The sequence below is a fragment of the Anopheles darlingi genome, chromosome 3 (assembly GCF_943734745.1).
Source record: "Anopheles darlingi chromosome 3, idAnoDarlMG_H_01, whole genome shotgun sequence".
In the NCBI taxonomy this organism is placed as follows: Eukaryota; Metazoa; Arthropoda; class Insecta; order Diptera; family Culicidae; genus Anopheles; species Anopheles darlingi.
This window is the reverse complement of record NC_064875.1, coordinates 58,747,076-58,770,583: the sequence shown is the minus strand read 5'-3', so window position 1 is coordinate 58,770,583 and position 23,508 is coordinate 58,747,076. Positions and strand designations below refer to the sequence as shown.

Genomic DNA, 23,508 nt, shown 5'->3' with positions numbered 1-23,508 from the left:
TGTGTGCACACATGCAGGCACACGTGTGCATTTCTCGTGTGTGTGTGTGTGTGTGTGAAAAGGACCAGAAAACGAGGAGAGCACCAACTGGAGAAGCGGAAGAAGTTTGAGATCATCTCGGTAGCGCCTAGCCAAACACAAGACAATGCAGCCTTTGCAGCAGTGCAGCAGCAGCAGCGTTCGACGTTTTCTCGTCTTTTGCCATTATAATGGTGTGCGCAAGGGATGCAAAGGTGAGGTGTGGTTGTCGCTGAAGTGCTTCCTGTGCCAAGGGAAGGGACGCAAACTTTATTAATTGAATCCCGGCCCGCTGCTTCGACTTCAAGTATCAGCGCATCACACACACACACACACAGTGCTTCGGATCCGGAAGCTGATTATGCGCCGATCCTTCGTCACGAGTTATGTGTGCTAGTGTTGTGGCGATGCAACGCTGTGATGATCAGAGCCGCCGTAGCGCGTGGTCGCGGTACGATTATGCGCGTGTGGAGCGTCGTCCCCGACGGAAACCCGAGAGGGAAACCCCGAGAGTAATTTGATTTATGGTTTCAATTAAGCAATATCGGCCGCGTGACGCAGGAATTACACTCTCTGGGGGTAGGATGCTGGGTGCAAGGATCTTAATTACTTGCTCCACACATGAGCAGTCGCATGACATGTTGTCAGGCGATACGCGCGGTTAGTAGTTAAAGGGAAGGCTACCCCGAGCAGGGGTCCACTTGAGGCAGATTTTTATCATTCCATTAGTAGTAGCAGTAGCAGCAGTAGCAGCAGCAGCAGCAGCAGCAAAGTGCACACACACACATAAATGTCATCTTGGGAAATGATTTTCCTTTAGATGAAAGACCAACACACAACCGAAGGCTCCTTCCGCGGATCCATCATCCGGTGAGTGAGGGGTGCCCGAATGGACACGGAACACGGAGGGGTGGGAGAGATTGCATTGAAAAGCGTACAATCAATGTCCGGGAATTTCGCTCCGGGAAAAGGGGACCCGAGAAATGAATTCAATTACCACCGTTCCCTCTGCTTTCTCCTCTTGGTACGCCGCCGGCAGCATCGTGCTGCTGCTGCTGCTGCTGGTGACATCGTCGGCGCACCTTCGAAGGCATCAACAACGAGGAAGGAAATGAATTCCTGGTACAATCAAAATCAAAAGAAACAGCTGGTCGACCGGTTGGCAGACAGGCCGGCCGGTCGGTCCGGACCGGAAGCTTAATACGATTATTAGAAACTCTAGAGAGACTCTGACTTTGATCTGGTCCCGGTGGCCTGGCCGGTGAAACGGGCGAGCGAGACGTTTTAATAATTGACGCCAGACCGTCAATGTCAATGCGATGGGGAGCCCTTTTGATCGGCACACAACGCTACAAGCTAATAAGGTGTACCATTCCACGAAGATATTTAGTAAGGAAACAATGTCGAACAAGGAAGCCGAAAACTGTGGCTGTTATAATTGAAGCCTTACCTTGAAGCCTTTGTACCATTCCTTGATTGTGGACTCATCGTACCGGGTGTGCGATTTGAGAAAGTCCATGTCCTCCTTGGACAGACGATCTTTACTACCTAAGCAGCCCATATCCTGCGGAGAGAGAGAGTGAGAAGGAAAGGAAAGAAAAGGGAAGAGGGAACATTAGAAACGGAGTCGAGAATTTTGGGCTTCGAAGAATTCAGAACAAATGTGCCAGCGTTTTCCAAATAAAAACAAAAAAAATTAATAAAAAACCAAACAGAAAAGGAGAATAAAAAAATTTTTCATTGTGCAGAAGGACGCAAATTCGGATTGATCGGAATGATTGATCGTACAAGTAAGCAAGTAAGCACGGAATAGACGGCGAAAGAGCGAACGAGCGAAGCATCTACCGGAAGCAACAACAACGGCATGCAGCGAATAGTGCGAACGAGCGAAAGGCGACTGCGGCGACAGTGGTCAGAGACCTTCATCACGCAGAGCAACGAATCGTCATCATCGCGACGGATGAACGGATTCGTGAACTTATCGCCGGTGGACTGATCAGCGCGGATCGACACCCCGGCGATGTCAAGAAGGATGCCCAGCAGCATCAGCAACAGCAGCAACGGTGGCGGCAGCAGGACACAACAACGACCACCGATCGATGGCCCATTCGGAGACATCTTGGACTTGGCTTGGTGCGCGAATGTGGCTTTGCTTTGCGGTCAAGCGAGTGTGAGAGGCGTGTTTGCGGAGAGAGGCGTGTTATCGTTCGTGTGTGGCTAATTGTTGTGGTGGTGCTTGTGGTGGTGGTAGTTGATGTTGTGCCAGGTGTTGTGACGAATGATGATTGTGGTGGTGGTGGTGGTGGTGAGCGTAAGAGCGTAATACCGAACTAAAACCTCCTCACCAAAGTACAGCAGAAGAGGAGAGGGAACTGAGAAAAGAAAGAGAGAAAGAGAAAAGAGAGAGAGAGAAAGATAGGAGAAGATAGAAGAACGAGATAGAGAGAAAGATAGAACTAGGAAAAGAAGAAGAAGAAAAGAAAAAAGAAAGAGGAAATGCAGCGAAATCAGAACAGAAGAAATGAAATCAGACTAACAGAGGGTGATCAAAGCGACATTTAATAGGAAACAAATTCGGAGAAACCCAGATTAAACACAGAGAAAAGCACTGTGGAACAAGAAAAAGCGTAAGGAAACATTTCAATCAACTAAGAAGACCGCACACAATCGGCTGACTATTGTCTGGAAGTAGAAGTATGCTCGAACCAACTGTAGAATGTGCTGTCAATCGAAAGCACCATCCCGGATGGAAGCAAACGAAAATGGCGTAATGATTCTCTTTTGTCATTTAACAATGGCCATAAGCAATAGTCCTGCATTTCTTGGAGTTTTTCAATTCCACAGACCAACAGTGAATCCCTTCTAAAATGCTTTTTTTTCCCTGGCGCAAACGCGAAAACCGAATCTCCGAAGTCGAATCGCAATTAATCCAGAATTTAAAGGAGGAGAATCGAAAGAGATTAAAAGATAAGATGCCGCGGCAAAGATTTGTTGGCTTTCAATTGCACACTTCAACGCTACTAGTTGCTAGCAGGTAAGCGATTCGAAAATCTGATTAATTGAAGCATTCGACCAGGGTTAAGGAAATGAAGCGGAAGCGTAAAAGTCTGTCCAAGCATCGGTTCTGTCCATTGTGCAAACGAACCACTCAATACTCGATTGATTGCATTTAGCACAGGCAGGCAGCGCGCTGTGGTCTGTGGTTTGCCTTTTCCAGTTTGCGCTGCACTAATGATGTTCGGTGCAGAGGAGGACCCGGGATAATGAGTTCATTTGCGAAGCATTACGAATCTGCAAACTGCTGAATCCAGAATTACGGAGAGTGGCAACAGTGGCAACAGTTTGAAAATCAATGCGCTTCTCACTGGCAGATATTTGCGGATTTTTTTTCTCTTCCTGATTTATCTACTACTGGAATCCATCTCTTTCTATCTATCGCTCTCGTTCTCGTTCTATCCCCTTCATTGACGCAACCACCAGCGACAGGGACAATAGGAATTAGAAAGCGGGAATGTGGCATCGAGGGAGATTTAGAACCGAACATGGCGGTTGACCCATTTGCATTTTCAATCCATACAGAACCGAAGGCAAACTTCAAGGGAGAGCGAAAGAGAGAGAGGGAGTGAGAGCTGTGGTCGTAGTTCCTCACCCTTTGCCTCTTTTTCCCATTTCCCAATCCCGAGAGGCGGGTCTAGAGCATGGTAACAACACCACAATGCCAATAGCTTGGTTTGGTTTGCAGGACATGCCACAGGATGAGAAGCACCCGGTACACCACATCCTCCAGCACACACACAGACAGGGCAGACAGAAAGGGAACAAATGGGTAAAATGGAAAATATATATAGTCGGAATGGAAAATCGAACAGAAAACGAATCGATATCGAGCTGCGGCCACCACCACGGCATTGTGCTGCGCTCCGACAGCCGCCAGTCAATCCATCGTCCGCACAAGCCACAGACTCGTGTGCAAGGACCGGTTGACGGACGCTGTAGCAAAATTGAAAAACGATTTCCAAGTCCCCTTCTTCACCATTTCCAAGTGTCCATCTCGAACATGGCGTTGGCGTGGTTTTGCGAGTACGGTCGGTCTGGTGATGCACTCCATGGATCAAACCCCCTCCCAAAAAGGCTCTCCTGGGAGGGGAAGGAAAGGGAGTTTAAACCGAAGTTACACCGAAAGGTGCCAGCGTTTAGTGCGTAATCCGAGAGTGATGGCCGCATCGTCGGAAGCGACCCCCATCCGACCGACCACAAGGACGAGCAGTAGCCGGTTTCGTGGCAGCTTTTACTGGGATTTAATGGCCCTAGAGATTGGGTAGAGGCACCCCGGAATGCTCGAGAAACTGAAAATGCCGGTGAGCGAACCAGATTCGAGGCCTTCGAGGGATCGAAATCACGATCGGTGCAAAGATTGAATCGTGAGATCGAGATCGCGATAAGAAATTCAATTTTCGTTTCCCAATCCCGGCCGATTAATGGAACCGGTGCGGCTAATGTGCAGTTAAACGTGTACCCTGAACGTGTGCGGCCATCCGGTGATGCTTCGATCACGTGGGCTACCAGGCGCCTCCATTTGACAAACCACCAGGCGTCTCCATTTCAGAAAAAGAAAAATCCAAAGAAAAGGGTTTTATGCTGGCAATTCGACCACTCCACAAGCACACAGTTTACCTGCCGGTGGCGAGCAGATTGAACGAAATCGATGGATGCGAAATGCGCCTCGAGAGAGAGAAAAAAACACCAAAATTTTCACCAAAAACAAGGGGATGCTAAAAACAAAAAAATGTAAAAAAAAAGCACAAGTTCAGCTTAACCATTTTGCCAAATTCGATTGCACTACACTACACAACGCACAACGTCACAGTGCGATGCACAAATGTGTCATTCACATTGTGTGTGTTGCGCCAAATTCCCCGTTGAAACCGCCCCGGGTTCATGTGCATTGCAACATGGTGATAAATGGCCAGCACACACACCCTGCACACCTTGCACACACACACGCGCTTGTGCGAATCCAACATTGTGGCCTACATGGCGGATGGAAAATTGAATTATTTATCGATCGGTATCCAAATTGTAGGCCAACTGCCAACGGTGAACGACGGGAGGAAGGGGGTGGACGGCGACAAGCAACACGGATTTTCAATTTTGCTTTCGCCAACAAAATCCCTCCCCATTTGTTGCACAGTTTCAGTTGCTGATTTTATTTTGTTTTTTACATTTGGGTTTTTTCATGCAAGTTTTTTTGCAGCAGCAACGAGAGGCTTTGCTGCTGGATTCGTGTTTCGGATTTGAAAACGAAATTAAGCGCCGCTCTAAGGCCTCGACGTCCCCTTTTTTGTTTGTGCCATGGAGTCGGGCGAAATGTTGCAAAAATCCAATTAAGCCACTAGTGCTAGAGGTGTGGTACCGCGCGCGCGCTTTGCTAATGTGCTGCTCCTTAATTATGTTTTGCTTTTATGCTCAAGCGTGCGCGCAAGCTGCTCTCACGTTTCATCCCCAAACTTTCATCGTTCCTCTTCTTAAACAGAAGGACACAGCTGCAGCTGTAATCGTGATTTCCCAAGCGATTCTACAGCGTGCCTAGGAACTCTTCTCCGCCCCCTTTTGGCGTGATGATGATTAGAACTGTGATGGTGGTGATATGTCTCATGCCCCTCCCCTGGAAACGACCATCAATTCATCTTGATTATGATCCTTCCCAGAACGCAAAACTCGTTTCATCATTTTCACCTGAAGCAAAGAGGATCACGACAGAACAATGGCCGTCGTCTAAATGGCACCAGACACCACAAACCGAAGCTGAGGTTCAGAGACTCCTTTACATGAAAGACAGAGAGAGAGAGAGATAGAGGACAAAGGACATGGGCCGAAGGATCAAATCATCGTCGTTCTCGCACACAACACCGCAACCGTATTGTCGTTTGCTGGGCCATAAATATCCAACGCCAATGGAGCGTGGTGGCCGTGGTGGCCCCTGTGGCCATCGGAAGCTCAACAAAACCCCTCGATCTAATGCATGCAGCAATCCGAACGGAAACAGAATGGTTCCATCGCTTCCCTTGAGGTTATCCCAGTCCACCCTCAAAACACCCTTCGAGGACTCGAGGGGGAATGTTTCTAGCGGGCGCTACGTGAGCAGAATTGTCCTAGCAGGTCCTTGAGTTGGGTGTTCCGAAAACAGAACGTTTCAGTCGCGTGGAACGTGTCAACCCCATTTTGGGAGGACGACAAAAGGAGGCCCCAAAGCCGGAAGGTTCTATGGTTCATCAAATGATAATGTTTATCGGACCACTTGCTGTCACCCCTCCCCTCCTCCCTCCTGGACAGTATGCAAAATATCTTTCTTTGCTCGAGACAAAATGGCTACAAATCGCGGGGCAACCCCTTGGCAGGGGATCGAATACGCGAGTAGAGAATGAATGGATGGATCCAATTATTGTTTTTTTTGTCTTGTTTTTCCCGTGAACGTGCTCCCCCCCGCCGTGTGTTGATGCACTGGAAAAGTGGAAACAGTGCCAGTGGGACACGACGACTTAGAGTGAGAGATCTGTCAAAGATCCGTGATGGATGGATTGCTTGACGCACTGACTGGCTTTGCGCGGGATCGCCCCCCAGCTTCCCATAAATCTCTTCAAACAGGTCCCGAAACGGTGACATAAGCCAAGAAACTCCCCCCGGGGGCTCTAGCACCGAGAAAGCGTTCTAAACGAATGCAAACCATTCGTTGCATTCGAAAGCAGCAGATGGCCATAATGTCATCATCAGTGCAAAAACCCCCGTGAAAGAAAACGAGGAATTCAATTCAAGACATCGTTAACCTCTGGCCAAAACAAGAACCCAGAATGTCCCAGAGAACGGTAATCGTTGATGATCGCCGTTATCGCCACCACTAGCAGTGAGTGCGCACCAGTTTGTCTCGATATCATGAAGGGAAACGTGATTACGATTACCGAATAGCGGGCGGGTTGTTGATATGGATGCACGGTTCAGTTGGTAATGCTGCCCTGGCGCAATGATGCAGCAACACTAACCCACGGGACCCTTCGAAACAGCCATCTTCATGCGGCATGCTCCAGCAGTCAGCGTTCGACGGAGCGAGTATGGTCCGATGCACAAGAATCCGACTCCGTTTGGTAGCACCTTAGACACTGCTCGTGGTGGTGTGCATCTGGTGTGTATCGATCGTCGACAAAACTCAATTTCCCGGACAGCATTCGATGGGAAGAGATGCTCGATAAAGTTCCCTCGATCCGTAAGCACTAACAACAGCCACAGCAGCAGCAGCTGCTGGATGTTTCCGAGAGTTTCGCTGTCTTCGCGAGTTTCCCACAGATGCTACTACAGCTGCAGCAGCAGCAGCTGCTGCTGCTACTACTGCTGTTGATGCTACTATCTGTCTGCCGGAGAGCATGTGTTTTGGATACATTTTTATCGCGTCGATGCAGAGGAACCGATGAGAGAGAGAGAGTTCGAGAGGGGACTGGGTGTCTGTGAGGTGCGACTGGTGGTTATGCTACGGAACCGAACTGAGTGCTGCTGTAGCTGCTGATGCTGATGCTGAGCTCAACACAACACAAACACTTGCCGTACCGCGTACTGTGATGGGGGAGAGTAAGTCTGTCAAAAGAGGAAGAGTACGAAGCCATCCAGCCACAAGATGAAGGAGGGGACGGTGGTAGTAGAAAGGTAACCGAATTTTATGTTATTTATTTTGGAAAACAGAATCACATCAGCTCTGTTTATGTGTGTGTGTGTTTATGCTCGTTTTCGTTCCAAAATCGCAAAACGTCAGGTCCTCTCGTGGACCAATTCCTCGCCAATCGTCGGATCTGGAAGCGGGAATTTTGGGAACCCGTTTGGATAGACGAGCGGCTGGAGTTGGATCAATTTAATCAGGCATAAATATGAGTTTGACCTCGCTCTCTCTTTCTCTCTCCCTCTCGCCCAGCTCTGGACCAGATGGAGAACCGTAACATGTCATGTACAGGACCGTCGACCGGAAAAGCATATAGACCTTTGCATACCCCACACACTACAACACGCCAGCCTGCAGCCTTTCATCTTTCTGGCGTTTTGTTTGTCGACAATATTTACAAAACAAAAACCACCTGTCCCCTCTCGCTACCGGCTTCTTTCGCTTCCTGTAGTAGTTTCGTTCCCGCCACAGGGCTTAGGAGCCGAAAGTACATATTTAGCAAACACTTCATCCCACTCCCCCTGGAATCGTATAAAGACATTGCCGAAGCCGTAGCGCCTCCTCGGTCAAACAAACGTTTCCATTCCATTGCCATCACGTAAAAGGGGAACACGTAAACACGCTCACCGGCACCGAGTGGGATCCACTTTGGCCCCAATGGTGCTGGCGGCGGCGGCGGCCACCGGCTTTTCACACGCCTTTAATGATCGCGGTGCGGAGCGGCACACGGAGCAGCTGTACGGTGGGTGTCAGAGCGCACTCGCGCATTCGGATTACATCGGTTCGCACAATATGCATGCAACAGCCCGCCCGCCCACCCACACAACTCGGTTGCTTTGCGTTGGTCTGGTGCCAAAATCAACGCCAAAACACTCCCGGAGCAAGTACCATGTGCGAATTACACGCCGGCTGCTGCACTACTTACGGGAATTGAGGGGTTTAATATTTCGCCTTCACCGTATTTCGATTTCCATCAAGTGAAGACTGTCTGCCGTTGTACGTACGTCAGGATGGAGTCAGGTGCCGATATTATGGTTACGACGAATACGGAATGCGAACTTCAATGAAAGAATTAGATGCGCATGCGGTTGTTTCAACCTATTGGTTAAGTAATATTGCTTAAGTTTAAAAATTTAGAAAATAAGACGAGAAGACGAAGGTACACGATTTTCCTTCAGTTTTAGGGAGGCTTGTTTACAAAAATTAGTAGTTTGAATGCTAATATAGCTTGTAAAGGTATTTTGTATTTACTTCTGCTCATTCTACTATCTAAATACGAGATATATAGCCTTCAAACTGGCGTTTTTGACGCTCAAAGTACACGAACACTAGGAACATGTATACGAAAGTGTTGGAAAAATGTAATCAGCTATAAATTGTAGACAGAAGAAAGAAATTCTGTTTTCAAAACGTATTTTACTATCAATCTAAACGTCCGTAAATCATTGAATACCTAGCCCATGTCTAAGTATCAACATCGAAGCCGCTTCCAACTTCCAACTAGCAAGTAGAAGCTTCCAAAAGAAGATAATTGCCGTAAAATACCGTAAAATATCTTTAGATAAATAACCAAACCGCTTAAGCATAAAAAGCTTAGCGAATTAACTTGCATGAAAACTTGACTTTTGAGATCATGAAAACGACTCAGAGTCAGGTGTATATTCTAGTGGCGGTTAATTAAAAGGCGTATCTCTAGTGGCAACCCCTTTAATGGGACTTAAACGATCTCGAAATATGTTCGACAAACTTTACACGCAGTACGCCGCAGTACAATAATGGTAAACAGAACCAAGGGCCTATCATCATCATCATCACGATAGGCTTTCATAATGAAACCGGACATTCGCGTAATTGCGCCCTGATCAGAAGAAATAACAAACGCTAAATAAAAAGGACAGGAACCCCCCTGAACTGCAAGGGTAGACGAAGCCAAACACATCCTTCATTTACTGACGCACCCAACCGCCGGGCCGGGAAAAGAAAGCATAGAAAAGAAGTACAACGGTCAAGCGCGCTCCCCCGCTGCAACAAAAGGGTCTTCTCTCTATTCTATCTGCATTGCCATCGTCGCGCGACGGACCAACAGTTCGCATCGTTCATATCTAATTAACAACCGAACGTGAAGCACGGATGTCGAAGATGATGTCGAGGTGAGTTTTTGTTTGTTCCGACTGACGACGAGAACGGCGAGAAGTTTCGGAGTTCCGCGTCTGTTTTTTTTTGTCCTTTTCACCTCCGTCGTCGTCAATGGTTCTCGTCAGGCCCGATGGGAATATTATGCTGCTGCAGAAATGCCATTTTTGTGTGTGTGTGTTTCCCTTTTTTTTTGAAACTCCACTTCGCTCTGGTTCCACTTCGTGCACTCGTGGTAGACACGCCATTTAAAATTAATTATCCTCCAGTCCGGCAGCAGGTCTCTGGCAGCGTGTCAGCTGGCAGGCTGGCGGGCAGATGGGATGCGACGGTGCACAAAAACACTCGCACCAACATCATCCTCTGGCACGCACAGACATGAACCGAGAACTGAACTCAACGGGTAGGGGATCGAAAGGACATGCACACGAAGGACGTTCGGGGTTGAACGAAAAACTTGATGTGGGTTCTCCGGGTCAGCCTCATGATTTGCGAACATTAGTCCGTACACCTGTTGGCTACTTCACACCATCACCATCATCATCATCATCATCTCGGTACCGAATGCTGTCAATCCTTCATCGTACACCCGTTGCGTGATGACTTCATCAACCTCGGCGCTGTTGCTGCTGACAACATGGCAGCCAGGTGGCTCTGACAAGGGAAACTTAAGCCTACTATACTATGGTCCAGCGTTCATATCGATTGCGGCTCTTTACTGTCACTGAAAGGCTCGAGTAGTTCGAGGGAAAAAAGGCAGACGTTGAGGGGTCTCGTGAGAGGCGTCACGTGGACATCATGATGATCATCGCTTAAACCCCATTTGGAAATCGTGGGCCCCTTTATCCCTTCCAAACAAATAATTAAAACCAATCAGCCCTCCCCGCGCATACCAGAGCAACCCCTAGAGAGTCCTTGCCTGCGGAACACTCTCCCCGAGTGGAGTGAGTAGAGTAGCAGCCTCTTCAAACAATGTTGTAAGTTCCGCGCCCCCCAAAAGCTGGAATCTGGACCAAACTTTGCGCCTTATCGTGGAACGTGGCTCCAGCCCCCGCCCCGGGACCTAAAAATTAAGAAAGAAAACCTCCTCCCTCCCCGGGCGCGCGGTTTCGCGGCGAGATTTTGCTGCGGTCAAAAGTATGCGGACTCCTTTGTCCCATCCCATTCGGTTGGGGATGTCCGGGCAAATTGAATTAATCCCGCAAAGTCAGCAAAAATTGCTTCGCTTGGTGTACTTGGTGCTGTTCGGTGGTGGCTAAGGGTCTGGGACAAGAGTGGCCGCAAAAGGTGGTCCTTTGTTTCTGTTGTAATTTTGGAATACATTTAGCTCTGGATGGGGCGGACGTCACTTTGCATCGACATGTTCGGTGTTTTTTTTTTGTTGGTTGTAATTACATAATCGATCCGGAATCGATTAACCTTGTTCCAGGCTTTCAGACTCGGGAATTCAAAATGGAGTTAAAAGACTTCCAGTGAATTTATCGAAAGATAAATTTTGAAATCAAAACGTGCTGTTTCATCGATTTCCTGATGGAAATCCAAGCAACCCACGAATAGTAATGGACATCGCTGTGGGCGTTTTTTGTAAGAAAATTCCTCGAGGCAAAGCACAAGTTTGGGAACAAGAGAAAAAAAATAGGAAGGAAGAAATAACAACGCGACATGAATTTTCCAAGCAGCAGTAGTAGCAGCAGCAGCAGCAGCAGCAGTTGGCCGGTTTCGTCGCACAAACCGCGATGGTAATTGGTAAAGTTTGGACCGTTTCCGAGGCGGTTTTCGTGGTGGTCGCGTAGGTGAAAGTTTAAACAAATTATACTAATGAGATTCCTCTTTCTTTTTCCCCTTCGTTCACCTTAACCATGTTCGGCGATAAGGCGTCGTTGGTCTTGCACCAAGTTGCAAAGAAAGCAGTTTTCAAATCCAATCTTTGTTCCGCTACTTAAAAGCTAAACCTCTTTGTTTCTTCTTTACAAAGTGACGATGCTAAGAGCATGGTTTTTTAGCGCAAAAATATGTCTCGAGATTGTTTTTGGAACACATTTGATTGTCTTTCCACTAAAATCCTTTGAAGGATTTAAGGTCAGTTTACTGCATTGATTCTATCATGATTTTAAGGATGCAGAACAACAATAATATACTATACTTAGGCCAAAGCTTATCTCGAACACATGGCTTTAGATCATCTTTTATGCCCGGAGTTACAACATTTAATTATAACCAGCTGTTTGAGTTATTTCGAATAAGCAAATATGGAGCGAAATTCAAATAAAATAAGTTCCAAAGTGAGGTTCTCGTAAGAAATCTTTTAAGAGAAAGAAAAGATAAGTGCTTTACGCTGCGCCTCGAAAGACTTTGGGACAATTGGGAGTCAAGTGAAGTCCATACGTGAGCGAATATGCTAAATGAAAATGAATTGTACGAACTTAGTGGCTACATTAGATGCAAAAACAGAAACGGAGCAAATTACCGATTTATGTTCAAAGATTTGCTAACACACGAGCGAAAGGGAGAGAGAGAGAGCGCGATAGAAGAGAGCCTGATATCCGCTGGTGGCAGCTGCTTCGTTCCAACAGCAGCAACGACGACGACGACGATCTTCTCCTCACGGAACACAATAATCACAAACTGACGGCGATAAAAACCCACGTGTCGCACGGCACCGTAGCACCGAGAAGACCACTTCACACCAAGAAACACCACACACCGCTCGCGCACACACACACACTTACACTTCTTCGGGGACACTTCTTGCGCTCCTGCTGCTTCTTTCTGGCAGTAGTAACACCGCAACTACACCACAGAGTTCACTTTATGCTGCAAAAGAGGGAGGAGGGCGCATGTAATGAATGGACGCGACTTGAGAACAAAGAGACGCCTCTTCCTTTCGAATGATAAAGAACGACGAACGACGAAGTCTTAAAAACACGGATTTTCACGCAGCACAGTTTTTCCTAGACCAGGCCATTATTGTTAGCGATTCCGTTAAGGATGGTTTTGTGGTATTTCTTTTTTTTTTTTTGGGGGGGGGGGACGAGTTTCATTTCAACAGCCGCCGGCATTCCGCTACACACTGAACGCGACATCACCACCGCCGTTTCGTTTGTTCCACATTTTCCACTGGTGCAGAGCGCAGGTAGCACACGATCCCCGGAATGCAACCGACGATGCAATGCGATTTCTACCACTCTTGTGCTATGCTGTAACGGTGAAAACCGAACCGGATGCCACCAACAGCAGCAGTAGCTTCTTTAGCGTTTCTCCTTTTCACCGTTTCCAGTTCTCAGTCGGGACATAAATAGATTAAAAGTCATCCCAGCCAGAGGTACACGTGCCAACCGCAAAGGGCTCCAATCGCTAAGGTCGATTGGTCCTCCTTCCCTCCAGTGACGTCCTGCCTGATCAACACTACTAACCAGCACCGGGAACGCCCAGTACGATCGCTACAGATCTCTTTAAGCTCGACGTGAACCACGATTCGACGCGATTTGGACGACGCGAGTGGCGGAAAGTGGAAAATCCGATAAAAGGCTGAATGGACGGACCACCTCACGTACGTGTGTGTGTGTGTGTGTGTGTGGTCCGAGAAGCACTCTTATCGAACACGAAACCACGAGTTCTTGCTCGGATCGGACCTGGAAGCGGACGGCGGCGGTTTGCGGTGGTTTTTGTTGATGTTGTTTCCGTGCCAATCGACGGAAAAACCCTCCGCGCCCTTTTGCACACAAGAAGCATTGCCGTTCGCGTTGCGGTCTTATCGTTCAATTCAATTTCGACGAGCGATATACCAAAAAAAAAACCGGCACTCACCGACGACGTCGAGAATGGTACTTACATTACCGGTCACCATTCGGATCTTTGGGATTACAAAATGGTGAAGGCAAGCGAAGCGAAGAGAGTGTCGAGACGAGGATTAGACGTTCACCAGCAGCAGCATCAGCAGCAGCAGCAGCATCAGCAGCAGCAGCAGCATCAGCAGCAGCAGCAGCAGCAGTTTGGTTAAATTGAAAAAGCCCTTTTTTACCCTCGCCAAGACAGCTTGGCTTTGGATCTGACAAACAAGGACGCAAGGCCAGGCGACATAGCCACTGCTGGCACAGCGCGGATTAGCTCAATGTGTAGTAGAGCAATCCGCGACAGGCGCGAGATGAACGCAGCTCCGAAAGCGATTAGCGTTCTCTCTCTCTCTTTTTTCTCTCGCTCTCTCCTTCTCTCTCTTGCTAGGAGTAAGACGACAAAAAGCCCTTAAAACCCCAACAGAACAGAAAAGCAACTCCTGCTCCAGGTGACGAAAACATGTTGGATGTCGTGTCCGTGGAGAAGCTTTCCAAGCTTTCATTTGACATAATAACCGGCGGCATCAGAGCGGAGGAGAAGATGCCCTTCTTCGAGTGATGCTTAAAATTAAAAATTCCGTTCCACTTCCCCCCACCTAAGCACCTCAGGGAGGGCGCGTAGCCTCGGATAGTACGTGTTGCTGCGAATAGAATACGGAATGAAGAGTGGGGCGAGCATCACCATCACCTTCTTCTCTCTCTGTTGCTCGACCTCTCGACCACTAACAAGCCCTGACACTCGGCGTCGCCATCGCCGCCATACATTATTTCGTGTCCCGAGGGCAATAACTCAACCTGCCCACTAGTACCTGGGCCGGCCAGGCCAGCAGGCCAGCGAGGACGTAATCGAGCGCCATATCGTCACGCGCGCCCGCGCAACATTCCATCGTCACTCAGGAGCAGCTCGGTTGGCGCCATCGCTGGCATCGTTGGTTGGAAGAACAGCTTCTTCGGGTCTGGAATTTGGTCAGCGTGAGATAAGTCGACACATTACGTCCCCCCGGGGAACCGCTCAGAGGAGATGCGATGATGAGGATGATTGAAATCCTTGACAGTCCTGTCCTCCTCCACCTGGCGACCTGGTCTTGCACCATATCGCGCGACGCTTGCTTGCAAGGTCCTCTTCGGAGCTCACAGGAGACACCTGACCCCCTTACCCTCTGCGTTTTTTTTCTGGGCCGCTTGACACGTCGATCGCGCTGGACTGTGTTGTAGCAGTGGCGCATCTTTTCTCTTTGTGTGCGGCACGAGACAACGCGCACCTTGTTCGCACCTTTTGCCGGCCCGGCCCGAAAAGAGCGGGAACACAAGGGGAGGTGAAGGTGGTATCAGGCGGCACCCCCCTCCAAACCCTATTTTTTCGGTTGGAGGACAAAAAAGATAAATTCAAAAAAAAAGTGAACGTGACGAAGAGAAGAAGAACGCCGCACGGTGCGGTGCGGTGCGGGGTGCAGGGGCATCGCTTCGGTTTTTGCATGCAAAATTCGACGCCACATCCCGCCTGCCTTTCGACACGGTCACGGCCACCAGTGCCTTGCTCACTCTGCCTTGGCGTGCCTTTCATCGATTTCTCACCATTCAACGCCACGTCCTTCATATGCAAAATCGGTTCGCACCTTGGAAGGAATACACACACACACACTCCTATCTAGATACACCAATACCAATACACAGGCCGAGAGAGTCAAGCAGACAGGTAGGTAGATAGGACTCGTGAAGAAGATGAGGAAGGAATGTCCCTCTGTCCCGCGCATCGACTGGAAAAAAAACCCGGGAGACCGGGCGTCTTCCAGGATCCTCCGCTAGAGCTTTTGTGTGTGCGTTGGGCTTGAGAAATGGAAATAAGATGTACCCCCGCTGGCGACGACTTGCTCGACCACCAAACACCTCTCCTCGTCTTCGTCACCTTGAAGTTTCTTCTCCGTGATTGAAGCCCCGTCGTACAACCTCTGCATCAAAATATCGATCACAGATTTCCACAGAAGGGGCCTCCTCCCACGACGAACTCTCCCACCCGCGCGCGGGGTGGGAATGGAATGAAGTTATTTTTGTTTCGCTGCTTCTACTGCAGCTTTAGTAGAGAGAGAGAGAGAGAAACCACGGGGGGGGGGGGGGGGGGGGGTTCAAGACCTTTTTGATGATTGCACGGCACGGCACGGACTTGACTCAACTAAAACAATCCCCACAACAACAGCAACAACCGTAGGGCCATGGCGACATGGTAGTAGTCGTCGTCGTCGACGTGTGCGCCAAAAAACATGCAAAGCACGTGCGATAGGACCCCACACCAGTATCCAGTATCGGGACTCACTGCAGCAGCAGCAGCAGCAGTAGTAGTCCTTCGCGTCCCGAACCGAATACTGGCGCCAAAAAAAAAAACCGACGACGACGAAAGTTAGCTGCCATGGAGTGACGACAATTCAATTCTGAACCAGTGTAGCACCAGCAATAGGCCCCGATGAACCGATCGAACACCCAAAAACAGGCAATACTTTGTCCGCAATCAAAAGTTCTCTTTCGCTCTCTCTCTTTTTCGCTATACTTTTCTCCAATCGAGGGTAGCAATCAGTGTGTTTACAATGAACTTACTAGGCAGGGCAGCAAATGGTCGCCCAGTGTATGCCAGGTACACGGCCAGCAGCAGCAAGATTCGACGAATGGAATAGTAGTAACAACCGACGGAAAAAGTAAAAGTCAAGTTGAAGTGACCCTCGATATACGTGGTACCATCTCATTCCTTTCACCGCAAGACAATGCCAGAGAAAGGGAAAGAGAGAGAGAGAGAACCATGAAACCGGCTTCAAAACGTAGACGGGACCGTCCGTCTTATACCTTAGCCAACTTTCAACTTTCAGTCGCTGCACGGAGAAGGTTAAGAATCCGCGGCGACGCAACGAAACTTATCCAGTTCAATCTGGATTCCATTCCGCAGGGGCAGACTATTCCGACGCATGCCGACGATGCGGCGGTGAAGGAGGCAACGGAGAGGTGACTTCCATAGATCCCGACCATGGCCGCGTACTGTGTACTGTATCCAGAAAGACGGACGCCCACTCTCCACAGTACAGGTGTGTGTGTGTCTGTTGCGGTGTTGCGGTCGGAGCTAAAAATAGTGTCACGATGTTCTCTTGTGGTTCCCATTCCCCCTGGACGTTACAACCACGCTGCACGTTATGTTCCATTCCGGACACCGACACCGGACGAATGCGGCTCCACTTCAAGGGGCGCATGAACTTGGGCCAGAAGTTGCCAGAAGACGAATTTTATCGAGATTCCCTCGTCTGGCAGGACAGTCTCCCGAGCTGGAACTATCCTCCGTCGATAACTCCGGCCATCCGGGACATTCCTGTCGGCCACACCTTTGTTCTGCTACCGGAGAAGCACAGCTTGAGTGGTGCTTATATCGATAACTGTCAGCCCTGATCCCAAGGCAGTCCGTCCGGGAGTCCGGGATCAGGGCCAAGAATTTTGGCCAAGTCGACTTCTGGGGTGCGCCCTCTGGAGAAATGAATACGACTTGGCGGCGGTGCCACAACAAACCACCAAGCTAAAGCCAAGCCAACAACTTCGTACATTAATCACGAAACTGCTGGCGACAAAGGGAGGACGAGAGTCCTGTACCGTCGTGGCTATTCCTTCACTGCTTGTCCTTGCTTCTTGCCGTGGGTTCTCCTGTGTTGTGCTGGGATATTTATAACGCTGGCACGCTGGCTGGCTGGCGACAGTAGTGCCTGTCTGCGTGCCTGTCTTTTCACCAGGGATATCCACTCGGTGGTGCCAATACACGAGTTCCGAGTTCCGAGCTATCTACTACGTATATTAGAAGTAGATAGTAGTGGCCCCCCCGGAAGGATAACAGAAGGAAGCGAAAGAACACGAAGAAGACAAAAAATCAATTTCAATAACTTAATGTACAGCCAACGAGGCAGACAGCCGAGGTCGGAATGCTGGACACACCGTGAGCGCCGTGATACCCTCCATTCTAGGACGTGGTGGTCATGGTCTTTCATTTTTAATATCAACTATCCACTCTCTCCTCCCTACATATCTTTGCCTTTCGGTGTTGTTCTTGTTCCAGCAAGCACGTAACTGCAAAGTACAACTGTACAAAGCGAGTCGAACAGAGAGAGAGAGTGGCCACAACCTAGCCTTATATCGTGACCGATCTAATATTGCTTCTACACATACCACGCACGCGGCTACATGTATTTGTGTTTCTCCGTTTTCGGTTCCGCAGTGACCGAATGAAGGGCCGACCATTGGGCGCCCACTAGGCCGCACTACGAAGTGGCCAAGGAAGGAATGGAAGGCCTGAAAGGATCAGAAACCATTGGATATATGATAAACAGATGGACCGCGACCGAGTACAGTAGTGCTCGCTATCTAGATCCCTGAAAAAAGCTAGACCAAAAAAAAAAAGGGAGGAAGCGACAAACCAACCAATGCCTGCTAGATGTACTAGGCGCTGGCTCCAAGCGAATGTAAAGCTCTAGTCCTGGGCTGGAGTTTGGGTTTCCTTTCATCTTTCAACCGAGGAATGGTGAATCAAAATCAAGGGTTTCATCAATTCAAGTCAGCACAACAACAGCTACTACTATACTACCCGCTACTGGTCTTCAAAACATTCAAAAGGTTCACCTTCAAAAGGCACCGATAGAGAGAGAGAGAGCTATGCTGGGCCCCTACGGATGAGATAGAAGCGCACCAGGAACGGGAACGTCATCAACAGATGATGCGATGCGGGCCCAATAGTATCCCCGGTCCCAACAACGTCGACACGTGCTCGCACGCACTACATTAAGTGCAAATTCTACCTCCACGATCTAGATCGGAACGTTGTGCCTCAGTCAGTCAGTGCTCCAAAGGCAAAACCGGTTACCACAGTTAACCCCAGCCATCGGTGCAGTCAAGGGCTCTGTCCATCAGTGTGTGTGTGGGTGGCTTTCAGCATCGACCATCGACCATCATTATCATCGGCATCATCTCTCGATGCATCGCGATGCGCTAGTGCGTTGCCCAGTACAGACAATGGCACGGCAGGCAGGCAGGCCGTACAGGTTAATTGAGGGCACTTTTCTCACCGTCTCTCACGGTCTCACCGGTTGCGGAATGGGTGGGAGGTAGCCAGTGATAGCCAGTGAATTCGTGCCGTGTGCGTGGTGCACACCAGCCACACAAACCAACTGCGGGGCTCTAACGAGCGTAACGAACGAACCAAGTCAATTGATAGCGCACAAGGCAAGGGGACACCAGGGACCAGGGACCACCACCACCACCTGGGTTTACCTGGTTCGTAGTTCATCAAAGTCCGTTCCCTTTAGCGTACAATCGCGGTCTTTGCAGTGAGGTAGTTGCTGGTGCAGAAGGTTCAGAGAGTTCATTAGCACCACCACCACCACCACCACTTCACTTCGACTGACAGTTGCCTTATGCAAATCAGTTCCAGAATTTCACGGCATCCGGAACTTCAACCTCGACATCGACGTTAGCAGCTTCGACCGGTTTGGCGAATGCCGACCATTTGGACCTAACCGCAGCTATCGTAATCGGAGGGTTACCAGAGCGCGCATATCGCGTTGATTGATTGCCCGCATCTCGTTAGTTTACAGTCGTAAGTCGCTCCCCGCCCCTAGAGGGCCTTCTAGTGGTCCCTTTGGATCTTTGGTAGTGTGCTCCTGTGCTCGTTCTGGTACTTTACCTTTGAAGAAAGAGTCACTTCACTGAGAAGCCCAGAGAGTGAAGAGGTGAAGAGTCAGTGTAAACATCACGCCGGGTTTGTCCGAAGGTCACATACCAGAGAGAGAGAGAGAGAGAGAGAGCGAGAACGGTGGTCGTGTGCATCGCTACAAAATGCGCTGCTACTACAATCAACAAAACAGCACCGCGCGCGCGGCCACGTGTTCCACGAAACATCAAACACGGAAACAGCTGGATCTCGCATTTGTGTAATGAGTGGCTTTTGTGTTGCTTTGCCGGTGGCCAAAGATCGATACCCCGGATCGGATTGTATTCTGGGAAATGGAATGGAATCCCCGGTTGCATTACGTTTGTATGTGAATGTAATGCTGAAATGCGATACCATATGTGCAACGTTTATGATTTCCTGCCCTCCTCCACAGACGTACGTCTCTGATTAGCGGGTATGATGGATCGATCAGTTAACAACACCCCCGAAAAAAAACCTTTAGATACAGATACCGGGCGGCTAGACCGGTTATTGAACCGCCATTATATCACCACCCAGCACCGTGTGGACCACCATCATCGTGGTCCCGGTGATAAGCCCTGATAACCGATTATAGTTGTCAAATAGAGTCCCCCCAAAAAGGGCTGGTGCTTCAATAGCGCCATTTTGGGGGCTCATATTGATGATGATGATGATATCAGGCGCCAACAGCAACAACTTCCCTCCCTCGAGTGACGATCAACAACGCAATCGAGAGCTAGTTTCGTAGTAATTGAGTTAACGTCCGTGCAGGTGTCAAGGGCAATCCCGGTGTAGTTCGAACCTGTTCTGCTGTTGATCTGTTGTCAGCAAACGCTCACAAAACCCGGGGATTAGCAAAAGTTTTCAAAGAATCCTTTCCATTTCGTAAGTCCCCCCTACTTTCAACCCCTCTTCTATCGCTATCTCTCTCTTGCGGACATTTTTTGAAGTGAAAGAGAACCTGATCTCTGCCACAATCAAGGAACCGGCGTCGATGAGGGATATGGTATAATCGATTAAACAATTAATAACGTGGCCGCCATCATGACTCTCTCTCTCTCTCTCTCTCTCTCTCTCTCTCTCTCTCTCTCTCTCTCTCTCTCTCTCTCTCTCTCTCTCTCTCTCTCTCTCTCTCTCTTGCTCCTGGCTTCTCCGCTGATGGGGATTTGAACAACAGCACCACCGGGCGGGCGGCAAACCTGAGCCATTTTGGAAAACCATTTTTGCGTGCGCCACCAGGGAACATGGCATTTGCGTGCTTAACACACGCACACACACACACACACACAACCCGGATCGGAACGGTCAGTGAGGTTCCGGTCGGTGGCTGAAAAGCAGTAAAAATTGCCGCCCTGTCTGGGGACGGGTCGGGGGGGGCAATCAGCAACACGCAGCAGAGGTACATTAGTGTGGCCAGATCGGAACACAGGGAACACACAAGAAGGGCGGTCAACAAATGGTCAATTTACATGCACACACACAGACGCACGCGCGCACACACGCAGAGTGATTTAATTTTATTTTACTTTTCGCTCTTTCGCGTTCTATCCCCATTCTGTATGTCGTCCTGTGGCCTGTGGCTCAACAACCACAACAATAGCAACAGCAGCAACCACCCTCCCTCAAAAAGCCTCAGAAGGGGAGGAAAATCATTAATTTTCCGCCCCATTGCTTCGCATGTTGGCAGGAGGGGGGTTTTAGCAAAAGCTAAAAGGGGGATTCGATGGCCACACAAACGAGCAACAACGACAACATATCACGCCCAATGATAATTAACAACATCAGCACACACACACACACACACACGTACAGACAGTGGCAAGCGCTCCCCGTCGGCCAGGGGACGCCAGGACGCCAGGATAATAAAATATTTATCGATGTTCAACCACCATCAGAGAGGCGCGATACACGATACACCCGTGAGCTGTTATTTATTTACTCTGTGTTTGTCTAACAACACGAGGGAACGTCTACCGGGGAGTAGGTTCGAAGGTGGCGTGCACGTTTCATTACAACCTGGTGGCCACCAGTGAACCCTCCCCCCCCCCCCCATCTTCACACCTACACCGCATCCCATCGCATTGCAAGTGATTTGTGTGACGACGGAATGAACCTAACGGAACGGTCAATTAAATGGATCGCATCAGGACACACTCCGGGCATGCTGAGCTGAGCTGAGCTGAGCGCAAACGTTAAGCGCCTCAAACCAAGCGTCTCCATTGGACCGCAAGGACAGGAGGGAAAAAGAATTCCAACAGCACAGAAACACCACCATAGAGGACGGATTTACACAAGAACCACGTTCCGCGTTCGCTTCGCATTCACTAGAAAACCGGCCCCGTAGTCTCCTTCTCCTCGAGATTTTTTCTTTGTCATCTTCGCTCCTTAACTACAAATATGATAAAAACACACACAACCACACAAACACACTGTCTGGCACTACAGGAAGGAAGGACACAACAGGGGAACACAATCCGTTCCGAGGATCCCGATCGTGTGATCGGTACGCACGCACCGGACGAAGCACCACCAGCGACACGCTCGAGAACCTCACTCCAGGTCCAGCAGATCGCGTACAACTACAATTTGGCCAATCAGCTAGCCAGCCAGCCAGACAACCCGAGTAGTAGCGGTTACTAACAAGAGACTTGTGTGCACTCGCGAGCGAGAGAGTGAAAGAGAGAGAGCACAGCGACGACGACGCAACGACGACGACGACGACGACGGCGGCGATGATGCTCCGTACGATGTGAAACCTCCTCAGTGACTAAAAATAAAGTGCGTACCAACCAGTGGCGTGTGCTGGACACACGACGCTCGCTCGCTCGCTCGCCCGTTCGGTTGCTCGGTGTGTTCATCTGCTGTGCGCGTGTCTTTTGAGTACCGAACAGGCAGGCGGGCAAGGTATGCTTCACCTGGTGGAAAGGGAGCTTTCATTATCGATTGCAAAGAGAGAGAAAGAGCGAGCGAGCGTGCGTGCGTTGCGTTGCGTTGTGTGTGAGCTTTCACCTGAGTACTCCAGTGCGTTCATGAGCGAACTGCCGACAGCGCGAAGGCACTATTTCAAGAGCGAGAATGAATGGAAAGTGGATCCGATTCCCGGTTCGCAAAACCGGGACCAACGAGCCACCAACCATAAACACACCGATGGAGGGAGATGTTCAACGGAACGAAAGCTCCCGGTTGTTCATCCAGTATTCTCCGAGACTCGCCTCGCAGAGTTCTCAGCACAAAGCACACAACAACAATGGTGGACGGTAAGATAATAGGGAAGAGGGACAATGTAAAGGTCGTGGTGAAGCTTTCGGCGACGACGAGTCAGAATGGTCAGGATTCAGGCGGAGCTTTCGGACAAGTGAAATGGATCTCATACACACAAATACACACACAAACACACACATTGCCTCCAGTGTGAAGCGTCCTAGAGCGAGGCACCGAAACGAAAAGAATGTTGGTCCCTGGTTGGTGGAAGTCGAAGGATGTCGAATCGCTTTGCGGATTGATTCCTCACCCCCGACGCCGGTAATAATCCACGGAAAAGGGTAGCTCGCGTACTCGATGGAAATGATGGCGCACTGGCTCTACGGACGACACAACGACCACCACTTGAACGACACACCACGTACGATACCAATGGCACTAGGCGAACTACTAACAACACACACCACACGCCAGCACTGGTAGCCTTGCTGGAAGGCGTATTGAAACTCTCTCTCTCTCTCTCTCTGTGTCTCTCTCGGGTGAACAGGAAAAGCTCACATGCCCTTGGAGAAACGGCGAGCAAACGCGGGGATGATGATGGAAGGGATAATATTACCCAGACATGCATGCGTTTCTCTTGACTCTAGCGTTAGAGCTCGATTCTTGTTAGTAGTGAGAGAGTTCGGCGCACGCGTCGTCACGCCGTCACGCTCTGTCGAAATGTCCTTTCCGGATCCTGAAAGTTTCTGCGTGGTGCTCATGAGGAGCAGACAGGTAGACATTTCGTGGTGTAACTTTGGTAAGGCGAAAGCTTCAAAAAGGATTTCGTCGAAAGCTCGTTTTTTGAGGGAAATCCCCACGAGAAAAAGGCTTTTTACCCAGGGCTTTTTTCCTTCTTTGAGCTGCTTCGGCTT

The 23,508-nt window shown here is 49.5% G+C and overlaps 2 protein-coding genes across 8 annotated transcripts in view; both read right to left on the bottom strand.

Annotated features, from left to right (window-relative positions):
* The window catches only part of LOC125957887 (neurocalcin homolog), a 99,998-nt gene that overhangs the window by 50,435 nt on the left and 26,055 nt on the right, over positions 1 to 23,508 (bottom strand). The window lies entirely within an intron of this gene.
* LOC125957885 (neuronal calcium sensor 2) overlaps positions 1 to 23,508 on the bottom strand; it is a 72,166-nt gene that overhangs the window by 27,976 nt on the left and 20,682 nt on the right. The window contains exons 1-3 of one of the 7 annotated variants that reach the window (XM_049690910.1): positions 22,905 to 23,327; positions 12,583 to 12,667; positions 1,469 to 1,582 (exon numbers count right to left, since the gene is read on the bottom strand). In XM_049690910.1, the coding sequence (XP_049546867.1) occupies positions 1,469 to 1,579 (111 nt within the window). In that variant the 5' untranslated portion in view covers positions 1,580 to 1,582; positions 12,583 to 12,667; positions 22,905 to 23,327. Of the gene's footprint in view, positions 1 to 1,468; positions 1,583 to 12,320; positions 12,668 to 21,904; positions 21,956 to 22,034; positions 22,356 to 22,904; positions 23,328 to 23,508 lie in introns of those variants that run through there. The other 6 variants (XM_049690904.1, XM_049690908.1, XM_049690905.1 and 3 more) reach the window with 6 other exon arrangements.